The sequence below is a fragment of the Neovison vison genome, chromosome 1, assembly GCF_020171115.1.
Source record: "Neovison vison isolate M4711 chromosome 1, ASM_NN_V1, whole genome shotgun sequence".
NCBI classification, from domain to species: domain Eukaryota; kingdom Metazoa; phylum Chordata; class Mammalia; order Carnivora; family Mustelidae; genus Neogale; species Neogale vison.
Window position 1 is genome coordinate 23,997,410 of NC_058091.1, and position 15,303 is coordinate 24,012,712.

Here is a 15,303-nt window from a genome sequence, read left to right on the forward strand (position 1 = left end):
TGGTCCACAGCCTGACGCCGCTCTCGGTCTCGCATCCTCTCACTCAGGTGCTTGGAGCCGGCCGGGAGCGCGAGCCCGTCTGTGTGTGCGCGCGTCGGTACGCGCGCCGGCCGGAGGGCCGCGAGAGGCTCAAGGCAGCCAATGGGGCGGGGCGCCGCGCGCCGGAGGCGGGGCCGTGACGCGCGTGCCTCGTGACCCTGCTCGCGGCCTGCGCCCGAGGAAGCCGGAAGCGGCGGAGGTCAGCGGCACCGGCTGGGGTTGGAGAGGCGGCACGGAGTGCCTTGGGGTTTGTGAACCCCGCAATGGGTCCGGGCGCGACAGTTGCGCGGCGGAGGTCGTTGCTTCTGCCGCGGCTGCTGCTGGTGCCGCTGCTGTGGTCGGGGCTGGCTCTGGGCACTCTCGCCGTGGTCAGCAGACCTCACAGGGTCCTTCACGACCTCCTGTCGGAGCAGCAGTTGCTGGAGGTGGAGGACTTGTCCCTGGCGCTGCTGCAAGGCGGAAGGCTGGGGCCGCTGTCACTACCGCCGGACCTGCCGGATCTGGATCCCGAGTGTCGGGAGCTGTTACTGGACTTCGCCAACAGCAGTGCAGAGCTGACCGGGTGCCTAGTGCGCAGCGCCCGGCCGGTGCGCCTCTGTCAGACCTGCTACCCCCTCTTCCAACAGGTCGCCAACAGGATGGACAACATCAGTCGAGCCGTGGGGGTGGGTAGAGGAGCACACCCGGGACCTCCGGCATGGAGGGTTGGGAAAGGAGGATGTAATGGTGGTTTACTCGGGGCGGGGGGCGGGGTGGCTCAGTTTCTCTGTTTTTAAGGAAAAGGGATTGTAGTTTGGGGCATCAGAAGAGTGGGTGGTATTATAGGTCTTGAAGTTTGGAGTTTTGCCTCCATGGCTGCTTTTGGGCATCTTCTTGATACATATTTGCAGATAGGTATGGCTGTTTTTCGTGGGGATCCTGCACCCTTAACCCTACCTTTCCTTTCCCTCCCCTCCTTTACTCCTTCACCCCACTTTGATACAGCTTCTTCCTATCTCTACTAGGTGTTCCCAGGAAGGACTCTTTCCTGAAACTCCGAGTGGGGCAACTGTAGTGTGGTTAGGAGGCTTGAGCTTTGTACCAGATAATATCAGATCCGCCACTTTATAGCAGCTTGGTCTTGGATTAATTATCTTATAGTCTTAGTTTACTCCTCTGCAAAATGGAGAAAAACAGCTGTCTGATGTGACTGTTACAAAGATTAAACGAGGTAACATATGAGAGCTTATTTTAGTGATTAAGACAGTCTGCAGCCAGTCAGCCAGGAATCCAGTTTGTATTAGGCGGCATATTCTGGGCAAGTGACTTACATTCTCTATGCCTGTTTTCTTATTGATTAAGATAAAAAGAGCTCTTAGAAAGCAAGCACATAGTAGTAGTTCTCAGTTAATGGGAGCTAAAATTTTGGGAAGTGGTATAACTGTCCTTCATTTTTGGTACTCTTAGCCCTTTTCTGGTCATGTGGTAGGTACTGTGAGCTTTTTAATGAAAAAGAGAGAGAGGGAGAAAGGAAGATAATGCATGTTCCTGGTAATAAGAAACTTACAGGTTCTAGAGTCCTAAAGGGTAAGAGTGTCAGGCCCGGTAGGAGTCATGAGGTGTGGGCTGGATATGCCTTGTAAAGGAAAAACATGAAGAATGACATTGGGATTGTGGAGAGGAAAAGTTCCTCTTGTATTGAGAGGACAAGTAGTCTCACAAAAATGTGATTGGAATTATTGCATAAATCATAGTTGTTGTGACCAAATATGACCTTGCATAGAGATGTATCCTGCTTTAAGTGAGCCTGATATTACTTAACAGATCTAGGTTTTTTTTTTTTAATTTTTTTACATAAATAGGAAATTTACTTGCATTAAATAAGTTATATAGTCAATCTCTCTGTAAACAGCTAGTTTTCAAGTTTGGAAAAAACAAGTAAAACCAATGAATCACTGAAATAGCAGTTAGTAAAAGTTCATTGTGCACACACCAAAAAAGACAGTTTGCAACCTGGGAGACCTCAAACCAAAACCTGGAATGAGGCTTAGAGATGCATTGTTATAAAGCAATGTACATAGTATGGAAGAGTGCATTAGTTCTTCACAGAGTTGGTTACAATATAGGAACTTTCTTTTTATTTTTCATAGGAATTTTCTTAAAAGAGAATGGCTTAGCAATTACATCATATCAATTTTGGGGAACAGTATAAGTCTGGTTTCTGATTTTCCAAAGAGAGAAGAAGTGGCCCAGGTCAGGTTAACCTCACTTGTCTTGCAAGATAAGCTAAATTAAGCTTTTGTTTGTATGACTAAATTGATTTTGTCTGATCAGGAAATGTTCAAGTCTGGTCTCCATTTGTATTTGATTTTAACATAGTTTAAATAAATTTAGGGTTACCTGCGATATTCTCCAGGCATACTTCTATTAGATATAACATATATCCCTATCTCTCTGTCTTCCGATGAGTTAAAAATAAAGTACCCAACACTTGTCCCTGTCACTATATAGCAAGGTATGATATGACATCATGTTCTGATTTGAGCAAATTCATGAGTTGTTTTGTGGCCAAGGTGATTAAATAATGATACAGTGTGGATCTTTTGAGGGAGCAAATGCTTTCCTCATTTGTGTAGGTACTGTGGAATTAAGAAGAGGTTAAAAAACTACCCCCCCCAAAAAAATAAAATAAAAAACTACCCCAGACTCTAGTGGTGCAGTATTATGATCATCACCCAATCTGTGTTTGAATTTCCACATGAATTCCTCATTGCCCAAGAGAGGCATGGTGAGGGCCTGGGGGAGGGGTGTAGAAACTTCCTTCTTCTTCTCATTTGTGCCTGTTAAATTCTCCCAGTGATCTGAGCATCAGACTCACTTTACCCTTGTATGGAAGGAAGAGTCAAGAGTTTTAAAAAAAAAAAAAAAGAAAGAAAAGAAAAAGAAAAACCCTTTACTCAATCTGGATTTCTTCTCCAATTCATCTTAGACCTTGACTTCTTTCCCTTCCTTTCCTCAATAGAGGTGGATGTGTTTTTCTAGCTCAAAAGCATTATTTCCAAGGTTCTGAGGTTCTTCATGGATTTAATAGGCTTTCTTGGATTGGTTTGGGAATTGAATCATAGTGTGTAATAATGAACTTACGGAAAAAGTGTTCTGAGTTTCTTAGAAGTGAACTTGAAGGAATCAGTTGTTCTTTGTGTGTGGTGAGGGGGAGGTTATTTCTAGGGAGTAATGTATTTGTCCTACATAGACTCAGTCTTTCCCTTAAATCAGTTTAATCAGCAAGCACATGTTATTTATTTTTTTTAAATATTTTATTTATTTGTTTGACAGATCACAAGTAGGCTGAGAGGCAGGCAGAGAGAGAGGGGGAAGCAGGCTCCCCCCCCAAGCAGAGAGCCGTATGTGGGGGCTCGATCCCAGGACCCTGAGACCATGACCTGAGCTGAAGGCAGAGGCTTAGCCCACTGAGCCACGCAGGTGCCCCAGCACATGTTATTCTTAAATATTGGGTTGGTGAAACGATACAGTAGGAAAAGAAGGATAAGGCCCAAGCTTCAAACTATCAGCATAGTTGGGGGAAACAAACCTATTTTGAGAAGAAGAAAAAAGGAAAAAATCATCAATGTGAATATTATATTTTGAACAATAGCAATTTACAGCAAAAAGGTTAAGGGAGATAATGAATTAAAGGGGGGAACAGAGCCAGGTGGGGTTAATCAAAGAAAACCTATAAGCTGAATTTTGAATAAGATATCCTTTATCATCTCTTCAGGGTGAATCCATGTCCATGGATTGATTGAGAGAGGAGGGAAGTATAACGAGAAAAAGAATCAAAGGTAGAAGTTTGCACGCTATTTCTCTGTTACAGCAAGCTCATTCATTTAATCTAATGGAATTGTCTAGTGAATTCTCTCTTGTCACTTCCTCTTGGAATTACTGAGACAAGGACCACGTATAGTTTTATTATCTGAAGGTAAAGAATACAGTGATTTGTGAAACTTGAGTGGTATGAGTGACTGATTTCCTCTTCCTTGGAGTCATGCTTTCTTCTTTTAGTATGAACTGGTAGTGATTTCACTGAGCTGTTCAGCATCCTCAGAGAAGTTACCAGGATGCTTTGACCCCCGAACTTAGCTCTCTCTCATTCTACTTCGTTTGTTTAAAATTTATATAAGTAGGTATAGATATATAAAGATATGTGTATATATATTTATGAAGGTGCTAGTGATTAGGGGTATGTACCTAGAACCATTCAACATACTTTAAAAAAAATTTATTTTATTTTATCTATCTATTTATTTTTTCAACATACTTTTTTTGGCTATAGACTGATAAACTCTTAGAAATATACGAGAAACTCAGAACATAGAATAATATAATAATCTTTCATTAGTGATCTGAAAATAATGCTTCTTGGGGCACCTGGGTGGCTCAGTGGGTTAAGCCTCTGCCTTCGGCTCAGGTCATGGTCCCAGGGTCCTGGGATTGAGCCCTGCATTGGGCTCTCTGCTCAGCGGGAAGCCTTCTTCCTCCTCTCTCTCTCTCTGCCTACCTCTCTGCCTACTTGTGATCTCTGTCAAATAATAAATAAAATCTTTTAAAAAAAAAAGAATTCTTCTTATGCATTTAATTCAAGATTATTGGGAACCTAGTATGTGCAGGCTAGTAGTTACTAAGGATATAGCTGTGAATAAGCAGAACTTGTAGTCTGGTAGGGAAAACAGATATTAAGCATGTAATAATACAAGTAATTATTTAATCCAGGTGCGATAAGTGTTGCAGAGTAAAAAACGCCAGATGCTTCCAAAGCATATAATAAGGGAGCTGATCTTGACTAATAGTAGGTAGAGTGGTCAGTGGTTAAAGCTGATATTTAAAATCTGAGAGGGTTTGGGGCAAGGGTGAGAAGGAATACATGTAAAAAGTAGCAGGTGTGAAGACTGAGTCTGGTGTTGTTTGAGCAGTAGAAATTCTGTAGAATGACATGACCAGATTCTAGTTACTTGAGGGAAAGTGGAGGGAACAGAAGATGGGATGGGAGGGGAAGAGTAGGTGTGGGAGGTAAATTCCAGGAATGTGAGAAATGGTGGCTAGGCTACATGGGGACCATTTTGATGGGAGTGGGGAATGGACAGATTTCAGAGATATGTAGGAGATAGAATTGACAAGATTTGGTAGTTAACCTCAGGGAGGGTTCTTGAAGTTCCAGGGTTTATGCCATTCCTTATACTTTCTGTATCCTCAAAACCCAGGATTCTTAAATAGAGTGCCTGGTAAGTAAGTAGTAGGAGTTAAATAACTTCGAAAGAATGAAGTGTCAGCATGACCTAATTTTTTGCTTGGGGCAAAAGGGAAAGGAAATCAATAAGGATCAACTAATTTAGGAACTTGGATTTACTTTTTTGCATAGTGTGAGTTTTCATTAAAGTGATCTGTGGAAAGCATATTCTATGTGGATATGAACTATTTGGGTGCAAAATTGGTGTGTCCCATTTTCTTGTGATTTATAAGGTTTTGAACCAAAGATTTCCCAGAAGATGACACTTAAATATTTTGTAATCATTTACTCACCAGATAAATTATGTAAGTAGTATATGTTCATTGTAGAAGAATTTACTATAAAAGAGGCAAAAAAGAAAATGAAAATGAAAATGACTATATTTCCAGTATTCAGAGATAACCAGTGCTACATTTTGATGAAAGCTTTCCAGAATTTTTCCTGTGTATAAAAAGTAAGAAATATGATGCACACAATTTGGCCTAAGTGGTTGACATTGTTCAACAGAAGCAAGTATTTATTTAAGAAGCAAAGATTTTCTTCCCTTGATGGTGAACCTGGTATCAATAAATAGTTGTTTTTGTTTTATTACAGTTATTAATGACATAATTATTTGATTATATCAAACAAAATGTTAAAAAATGCTTTTAATAAATACTTTAGTTATTTTGATAAGGTTTTTTTGGTCATTATTGTTTTGTTTGTTTTTTTTGCCTAAAGCTGTTGTTTGGGAAGTCTAAAAATATTCAGATTGTATTTTTCTGTCTTTTTGTTACAGAATACCTCAGAGAGTCATAGTTGTGCCAAAAGTCTCTTAATGGCAGATAGAATGCAGATAGTTGTGATTCTGTCTGAGTTTTTTAATTCCACCTGGCAGAAGGCAAATTGTGCAAGTAAGTAATTCTTTCCTTTTCATGTTGCAGTTATGGTTCAATAGTATAGATGTCAGATTTTATTTTGTATTTTAGTGAATTTTGAGATCTTTGAAGCTAGATAATACTTTTTATTACTAAGTTTAAATGAACTACTATTAGCATCATGGTTTATTAGTGGGAATTACTTGGGCAAATATTGAAAGGCGGAAAAGTGTAGTAGTTAACAGAATGAACTTTGCAGTCAGACAGATCTGGCCTTGATTCTAAGCTCTGCCACTTCTTAACCCTGACTCACTAGCAGTCAAACCTTGCACTTGTAAATTCTCCTCTTGGACCTTCAGTTTCCTCATCTGATTTGGGGATGAATTGGAGATAATAATGCAGCTTACCTTATAAGATTGTTTTTAGGATTAAATGAAAAATATTATGTAAAGAACTTCTCTGAGTAGCTGGCACATAATGTTGAAGAAATGTTAACTGTTTAATAAATTATGATGTTTATAATCTGTCAAATGGTGGTGATGGAAGGTGGTAACATCTGTTCTACCAGTTTTATAAGTTTATATGTATTTGTATAACAGAATGAGATCTATTTTCAGGCACTCTTTGGAAAAATTAAAACCACTGTTTCAGTTTGTGTTTTGACTACCAGCTGTGTACTAAGCAGGTCTTATTTTCCATGCCTTATAATTTAGTGGGGGAGAAATTTATGTTTATAGGATAACCTAAGGCAGACAAATAAATGCTTTAATAAAGTTAGAGAATCCTGGGGGGAAGTAGAGATGAGAGGAAGGACACTGCTGAGAGCTGGGCATCATGGAGAGAGGCACAGAGGAGTAAAAGAATGGTAGGTGTTCTAGGGTCTGGAAGCCCAGTGGGAGGTAAAGTCGGAAAAGGAAAGTAGGACCTTGACTGATACAGTAGTTTATCGCAATAGTATTTTGGACATTTGCAAAACACATGGAATATTAAAGGCAGTAAGAAGTACTACAGGTTAAAATAAATCTTTTTCAACATTTAAGCTAGCACTTCCCAAGCTTTTTTTTAAACTGTATTTCATTAAAAAAATTATTGAAGTATAGTTGACCTACAGTGTTACATTAATTTCGGGGGTGCAGCTTAGCAATTCGACAATTCTATACATTACTCAGTGCTTACCACAGTAACTATAGTACTTGAGGGAAAGTGGAGGGAACAGAAGATGGGGATGGGAGGGGAAGAGTAGGTGTGGGAGGTAAATTAAGAGACTCTTGCAGGAATGTGAGAAATGGTGGCTAGGCTACATGGGGACCATTTTGATGGGAGTGGGGAATGGACAGATATCTGTAGCTCTTTTTTTTCTTCTTTTTTGCTACGAAGACCCTGTATTTTTTCTTTTTATGGAATCCCACTGGAAAAGGAATAGAGAGACCAGTGAGGAAGTTATTACAAAATAGTTTAGGCAAGAGGCAAAGAAAACAAAGTAAGGCATGGGCAGGAGAAATCGACAGGATTAAAAAAATCTGTGTGCCTGTAAGTTGTTAATGAGTTTAACTTTTTGACTTTTTTTTTTAAAAGATTTTATTTATTTATTTGACAGAGAGAGATCACAAGTAGACAGAGAGGCAGGCAGAGAGAGAGAGAGGGAAGCAGGTTCCCTGCTGAGCAGAGAGCCCAATGCGGGACTCGATCCCAGGACCCTGAGATCATGACCTGAGCCGAAGGCAGTGGCTTAACCCACTGAGCCATCCAGGCACCCCCCTGCTACCGAGTTTAACTTTTTTAAGGACTTGTCTTTTTATTTAGTTCATATGAGAAAAACTAAATGGCAAAAAGACCCCTGCTAAATTTCTTTTCTTTGTAGTACATTGTGGTATATTGATTATTGATTCTTTTTAGTTTTTTCTCTATTAATTGAGATTTTCTGGTAATTTGAACAGAGGCTTGGCTGACAGTTACTTTTTTTTTTTTTTTGTAAGAGCAAAAGTTTTACTCCGTTGGTGTAAAAGTTTCTAATAGGGGCGCCTGGGTGACTCAGTGGGTTAAGCCTCTGCCTTTGGCTCGGGCCATGGTCTCGGGGTCCTGGGATCCAGCCCCACGTCAGGCTTTCTGCTCAGTGGGGAGCCTGCTCCCCCCCCCCCCCGCCGCTTGTCTCTCTGCCTACTTGTGATCTCTGTCTGTCAAATAAATAAAATCTTTAAAAAGAAAGTTTCTAGTAAAATATGATGGAACAGTTTGCTTAACTTGTATGGGAGAGCTATTTTTAAGTATTCTTAAACCCTTATTTCCATTGATAAAGAAAAATATGTTAATTATAAACAATTTAAAATTAGTTAGAATAAATGGATATATATTGGGGTTCACTTCTTTTGACTTGTGTGATTTAATTTTTATATTTGAGAGGTAAAACATCTTTTCTTTAAAAGATGTTTTGTGACAAAGACTTCACTAGTTCAAAGGAGCTTTCTTTTCAAGTTAGTTCAAAAAGAAGGAAAACATTTTGCTGCATATTTACTTAATATATAGTTATAAAATTCTTTAGAATGAATTCTTAGGTTAACTTTGTTTTTCTGTGAGCCATCATATCTTGAAAATATTCCTTCATTGAACTTCTTTTGAAGAACAAATGAAATGCTTACTTCTAATTAAAAATAACTTGGTCAAGACATGTGGTCAGGTAAAAGAAGCCAGATGCATTTATGCTATTTACATGCTTGATATTATGGAAAGCCTAATCTTTTACTAAAAATATAAATGTAAAATACTCTCTTTTTCTAAAGAGCAATTAACAGTACATAAAATTAAAAGTGAAAAAGTTTTTTAATAGAGTTGTGCATTTTCTAGGAAAATGTAAATGCTCAGCAGTGATCTGGCCTCAATTTCTCATTAAATTGCATCTCTAGCAACCAGATCTATTAAAGACTAATTTAATGGGATCCTTACTCTTTGTTTCTTTTTTTAAAGATTTATTTATTTGAGATAAGGTGGGGCAAAAGGAGAGGGAGAGAGAATCTTAATTCTCTCCATGCTGAGTACAGAGCCAGATGCAGGGCTTGAATTCAGGACCCTGAGATTACAAACTGAGTAGAAACCAAGAGTTGGATGCTTAACCAACTGAGCCACCCAGGTGCCCCGACTTTAATTTTCTTAATGAGTGATGATAAAGGTTTCCATTTACTTGTGCACTTAGAAGAAAATCTATTTCCTACCTATTCATTGTTTTTTAAATCATTGACCTTTAGAAATATGTAGAAGAATACAAGGGATATTTACTCTTTTAATAAAGGGAAGACAACAGTTTTATTATGTTACAATTTTAAAGGAATTATGCCTGGTCAGAAGTTTGTTTGGATGTTGTAATTTTGTACTGTAGGAAACTAGTAACTACTACTCCAAAATATGACTATAGGATACCAGAATATGCCACCCCCAAAAATGCCTCTTTGTTATGAGGATAATTTTGAGCAGATTACTTTGATAAACATCAGACACAGGAGAAGCTGTGAAGACAGAGTAGAAGTAACCACTTTATAAGGGAAATTTGTATTTATAAAAAAAAATCTCCATTTGTAAGAGTATTTCCTTCTCTGTTACCAAGAAACAGATGATTCTAAATCACAAATGAATATTAAAAATGGAAAAGGCAGGGACATACATCTACATAACCTTACATTTGCTTACCATGCTTCTCCTGGTCAGTTCTTCATAACCAGCCTCCCTCATACTCTTTCTTTGTTTTCAGCTGAAGGTGACATTTAAGCCTGAATTCTAAGCCATCTCTTTGAGTTACTCATTTTTCTTGTGCGTCTGCCACGTATATATGAGAGATACAAGTTAACAAACTTCTGTTTGTCTTTCTCTTGTTACCTGTCTTATTGCAGGAGCCCTAGTTGAGAACTTAGAAAAATAGAGGGAAAATTATTTTTCCTCTATATCATGAAAATAATGATATAAATTTAAAATTTTCTGGATTATTTGCCTTTTTATATAAATACAAAGAAAAACATTGTTCTCAGAATTTGTGTGAAATTATTAAACTCAAGCAACTGACCCATTTGCCTCCATTACCTTTTTGTGATGATCTAGTTAATTAAATTTTCAAATACACCCCAATGGGTGAGGCCAACAATAAGGATCTTTAATGATGAGTAATATGGAATCCATTCATTCTAGCACCTAAAAGGTAAAATAGGAAGGGAAAAAATGACAAAGTATGAACAAAAACTACTGATATGTTTAAAAAATTGGGTTTTTGTTGTTGTTTGTTTTTGGTTTTGGCTTTTTTGTTTTGTTTTCATAAAAAATTGTTTTTATTTAACAGACAGAGATCACAAGTAGGCAGAGAGGCAGGCAGAGAGAGAGGAAGGGAAGCAGGCTCCCCACTGAGCAGAGAGCCCAAAGCGGGGCTCAATCCCAGGACCCTGGGATCAGGACCCAAGTCGAAGGCAGAGGCTTTAACCCACTGAGCCACCCAGGCACCCTGAGACTATTTTTTAAAAAGAATATTACTTAAAATATAAAAATACAAAACAATTTAAAAGATTATTAAAAGGACACCTGGGTGGTTCATTTGATTGAGCTCCCGACTCTTGGTTTTGGCTCGGGTCATAATCTCAGGGTTGTAAGACTGAAACCAGTCTCAGTGTGGAGTCTACTTGTCCCTCTCTGTCCCCCTCTGCCTTCCCTTTTAAAAATAAATAAATAAATAAAAGCTTAAAAAGGATTACTAAAAACAAAAATACAAAAGCTAAAATACTGTTTAAAAGAATATTATTAAAATTAATACACTGCCATAAACCACCTTTCCTTTCTACTTGATCTAGCTGTGGGTTGACATCTTGTCTCTGCAGTTATTAGTTGATGAAAGGAAGGCTAGAAACCCAATAGAAAGGAGAGTGTGATCCATGTACCACTCCTATCTCTTTTATCTTTAGAATTCCTGTGTCTTTGAATGATATTAGACTTGGTAGGAAAGCTTCTGGAAATTGATGGAGTCTTTAAAAAAATGTTAATAGCTCAGCTCTTCCAATTCACGTTACAAATATCACAGAAACTAGTTCTTGTGGAGACTGCTAAGTAGTAAAGAAAATATATTAATATTTCTCCTGTACAGAATTTTAAAGCTGTTATCAAAAGCATATTGTTGACATAGGGATAGTCTACTTGTTGACATACTTCTTAGTTATCCTGTGCATTTGACAGTTGAATAATTAGCAGGCTCACGAGCTTTGATGAGACCATGGATTGTTTTATGGTAAAGTGTTTTGGTTCTCTGTTTTTTATTTTTGAACTATATTGAAATATAATAGACATATAATATGGGTTTAAAAAGGTGTACAGTGTATTGATTTGATCTGTATTGCAAAATGATTACCATCATGGTGTGAGGTGTAATGTGTCACATAATTACCATTTCTTTTCTGTGGTGAGAAAGTTTAAAATTTACTCTCTTAGCAACATTCAAATATAGAAGTATATAAGACAGTATTACTAACTATAATCACCATGCTGTACATTAGATTCCTGGGACTGACTGATCTTTAAACTGGAGGTTTGTATCCTTTGACCAACATCTCCTCATTTTCTTGAGCCCCATAGCAATCATCATCCTTCTCTTTCTATGAATTCACTGGGGTTTATTCCTGGACTCTCAGTTCTATTCCATTGGTCTCCTTTCCTGTGATAAGAGTCAATCTTACCTAGTTGATGGAATTTCCAGGAAAGGGATTTATGATAATCAAGTTTCTTTTGGAAGATCTGTTTTTAGGTAGATAAGGGCAATTCACAGAAAGCTTTCTACATTTACTGTTTTTCAAGTGACTTTAGCTCAAAATATCTTTAAGGAAAGGGGCATATTTTTAGCACTTACTGTGTCTTGTCTTCTTTAAAAGTCAATATTAAGTGGCTCAGTCGGTTAAGCCAGCTCAGGTCATGATCCCAAAGTCTCGGGATTGAGCCCCCATCGGGCTCCCCCATTAGCAGGGAGTCTGCTTCTCCCTCTGCCCCTCCTCCTACTCGTTCTCTCTCTCTCTCTCTCATTCTCTCAAGTAAATACATGAAATCTTTTTTAAAAAGGTGAATAATAAAACTACATGGTTAACCAAAAGTTCAGTTAAACAGAACCCCTCTTTTTCATTTTATACATGGTAATTTACTAAGCATTAGACTCACTTATTTGTATCTTATAATTTAAGAAGTCTCTGTTTTCATACTCATTAAACCTAATTATGTTCTTCAGGTACAAAGTTCTCAGAGTTTATACTATATTTTCTGAAGCTTGCCCTATTTTTCAAAAATTGGTGATTGTCTCTGTTGTTTTCTATAAAACTAGTTTTACAAAACAGCAGAGATCTTTATACAAACTCATAATGGATGCCAAATACTTTATCTAAAGATGCTAATAATTTCCGTCATGATAATTTAGGTCTATGTATTTTAACTTGAATCCTCCACACCTTAAGAATGCCTCTTGAGCTGATGCTCGAGCCCTCACTGAGAAAGAGGCTATGCTAATCTGTCCTTGATGAGGCTACATTGATTATCTGAGATGTGGAAAATTCATAATAACCACTTCACTTAGTGCTTATAGGAAGCTTTATTATTACTAATATTCCTTAACTTACTAATTTCTAAAATATATAGCTTCTCACTGCTTATAACATTATGCTCCCAATTCCTACAAAAGTGTAAAAGAGGAATTTTACTAGAGTTACTTTATTTTAAATCAGAAAGTTAGGGCTCTTTAATAATGAAGCCATTTAAAATCCTATTGTATAAATGACCTCCTTTGTGCTTTATAATACCACTCTTAATGATCATTGAAAAAATTTTGATGGTACTGCATTAATGTGGTACTTAACAAGATGACCAGTCTATATTAGCTTTTGGTTTAATTTTCAAATTAATTTAAATAAAAAGGAATGGTTGTCAGTAAAGGAGAAGAGATTAAGTTCTTTTGTTCAGAGGAAGCTTCCTTTATAAATGATTTTTTTTCATTTGTTTTTATTTTCCATAATTATCCTATAAATTACTTTTTTGTAAAGAAATTATTTCAATTACATACCGTATAGAGAAGAAATTGCCACTGCTCTCTCACATTCATGTTCTTTATACTGGCTGGTTATAAGAGTACAGGGACCCACTCCTCTGTCCACATACTGTGTGTCAGTTGCCATGGCATGGCTCATTAACATGGGTGTGCAATTGCTATGGATGAAATTGTATTCCCACTACTCCCTGCAAAATGTCAGCTACAAAACCAGAAAACCTGTTTAATCGTTTTGGCCAATATACTAATATTCTGCATATTTGTAGTTGTGTTTGTTTCTATATATTATGTACTGCCCCTTGTGTGAAAGGATTCAAGGCTACTTTGTGGTGACATTAAACCAGGATTAAGAGGGGTTTATGTTACCTTTTTTTTTAAAAAAGAATTGAGTGTGTGAACTCTTCGAAAGCTGACAGATGGAGTAACATTTTCCAATAGTAAAGAAAAGGTGATGTAAAGAAGAGACTATTTAACTGAGAGGATGTTTGGTATTTCAGTGCCTTGCTAACTTGATGTATGATCTTCAGTGTATTACTTTATTGCTCTGAATGGGACTCACATTCCTGAGAAGATAAAGATGGGCAGAATGCAGAGAAGAGTTCAGGGAGGGAAAGACTCTAGGAATAGGTTCATCAGGGGTCCCCATGCATACCTGGCACACACCAAGCCCTGAGCTGGGGCATAAGCAGGTGAATAGGGATGAATTCCAGCTCAGCTTCTGGAGGCAGAGTGCCTTTTTGTGATAACTCTGCCCAGAGAGGATGTCTTTTTCTAATTTGCACAAAGGAGTTTTAATGTGCTGGTTGCTGCCCTCCTGCTCACCAAGTTTAAGGCTCATGTCAGTTGCCAATACTGATCAGTTGGTAGTGACTGAATCCCTGTGTCGGGTAAGATATCTATAGGTAATGGAGGGAGGAGAAGTGGCATATAGTTATTGATTCCAGGATTGAACTTTAATGGTTTAGAATATAGATGTGAGGGGCGCCTGGCTGGCTCAGCTCGAAGAGCCTGCAACTCTTGATCTCGGGGTGGTGAGTTTGAGCCCCACTTTAGTTGTAGGGATTGTTTAAAAATAAAATCTTTAAAAAAAGAATATAAATGTGAATATTTTATTAATTTCACAGTGTTTGGAAATGCAGGCTCAGGAATCAGACAGAATAGGAATTCCAGGTTTTTCACTTAACAACTTTGTGACCATAGGCAACTTCCTTAATGCTCTAAGCCTCTGTTCCTGATTTAGAGAATGGGGATAATGATCATGCCTGCCTCTTAATATTATGAGAGCATGTGCATATGTCACAGTATGTCATAGCCTAGTGTCTCCTGTAGGGGAGGGAAAAAGAAAACCTCTTTTCTCTACCTGTTGTAGGTTCTCTGGCTGGAACTCTAAATTAGACTGACCAAAAACAGATTGAGAGAAACAAACAAGTTTATTAACATGTCCCAGGGATGGGAGTGACAGACGGGAGTAATCCAAAGGGATGGCTAGAATTTGGGTCTACCTATCATCTTAGGCCAATCAAAAGAAAAGGGGTTTGGGACTTCTGGGTGGAGGCGGCAAGTTATGGGAAGGTGACCCAGGAAAAGTAGGATAAACCAGGGTTGTTTAGTCAGGTTGGTTGTACAGGTTTAAGTTAGAGCCTTTCTGTTGGTTAGAGCTATTAGAGTCCACTTCCTTTCACCGTGAAGGAGACATCTTTACAAATGGAAATTTCCTTTATAAATGTAAAATTTTGGGGCGTCTGGGTGGCTCAGTGAGGTAAGCCTCTTTGCCTTCTGCTTGGGACATGATCTAGGGGTCCTGGGATCGAACCCCACATCGGGCTCTCTGCTCAGCAGGAAGCCTGCATCCCCCCCATCCCCGCCTGCCTATCTGCCTACTTGTGATCTCTCTCTGTCAAATAAATAAATAAAATCTTTTAAAAAAATGTAAATTTATCTTAGGAAACATAATGGTGTTCCCTGATTTAGAGCTTTTTTCCTGCTTCTCTTGGTTCCCAGTGGTTGATACCCCAGGGGCACCTGGGTGGCTCATTCGCTTAAGCAGCCAACTCTTGATTTTGTTCCAGGTCATGATGTTCAGGGTCGTGAGACTGGTC

At 38.4% G+C, this 15,303-nt stretch overlaps 1 protein-coding gene across 1 annotated transcript in view; it reads left to right on the forward strand.

Annotated features, from left to right (window-relative positions):
* The first annotated feature begins 231 nt into the window (after positions 1-231).
* OSTM1 (osteoclastogenesis associated transmembrane protein 1) overlaps positions 232-15,303 on the forward strand; it is a 34,612-nt gene continuing 19,540 nt past the window's right edge. The window contains exons 1-2 of the mRNA XM_044244571.1: positions 232-704; positions 6,081-6,195. Coding sequence (XP_044100506.1) covers positions 303-704; positions 6,081-6,195 — 517 coding nt within the window. The 5' untranslated portion in view covers positions 232-302. The remainder of the gene's footprint in view (positions 705-6,080; positions 6,196-15,303) is intronic.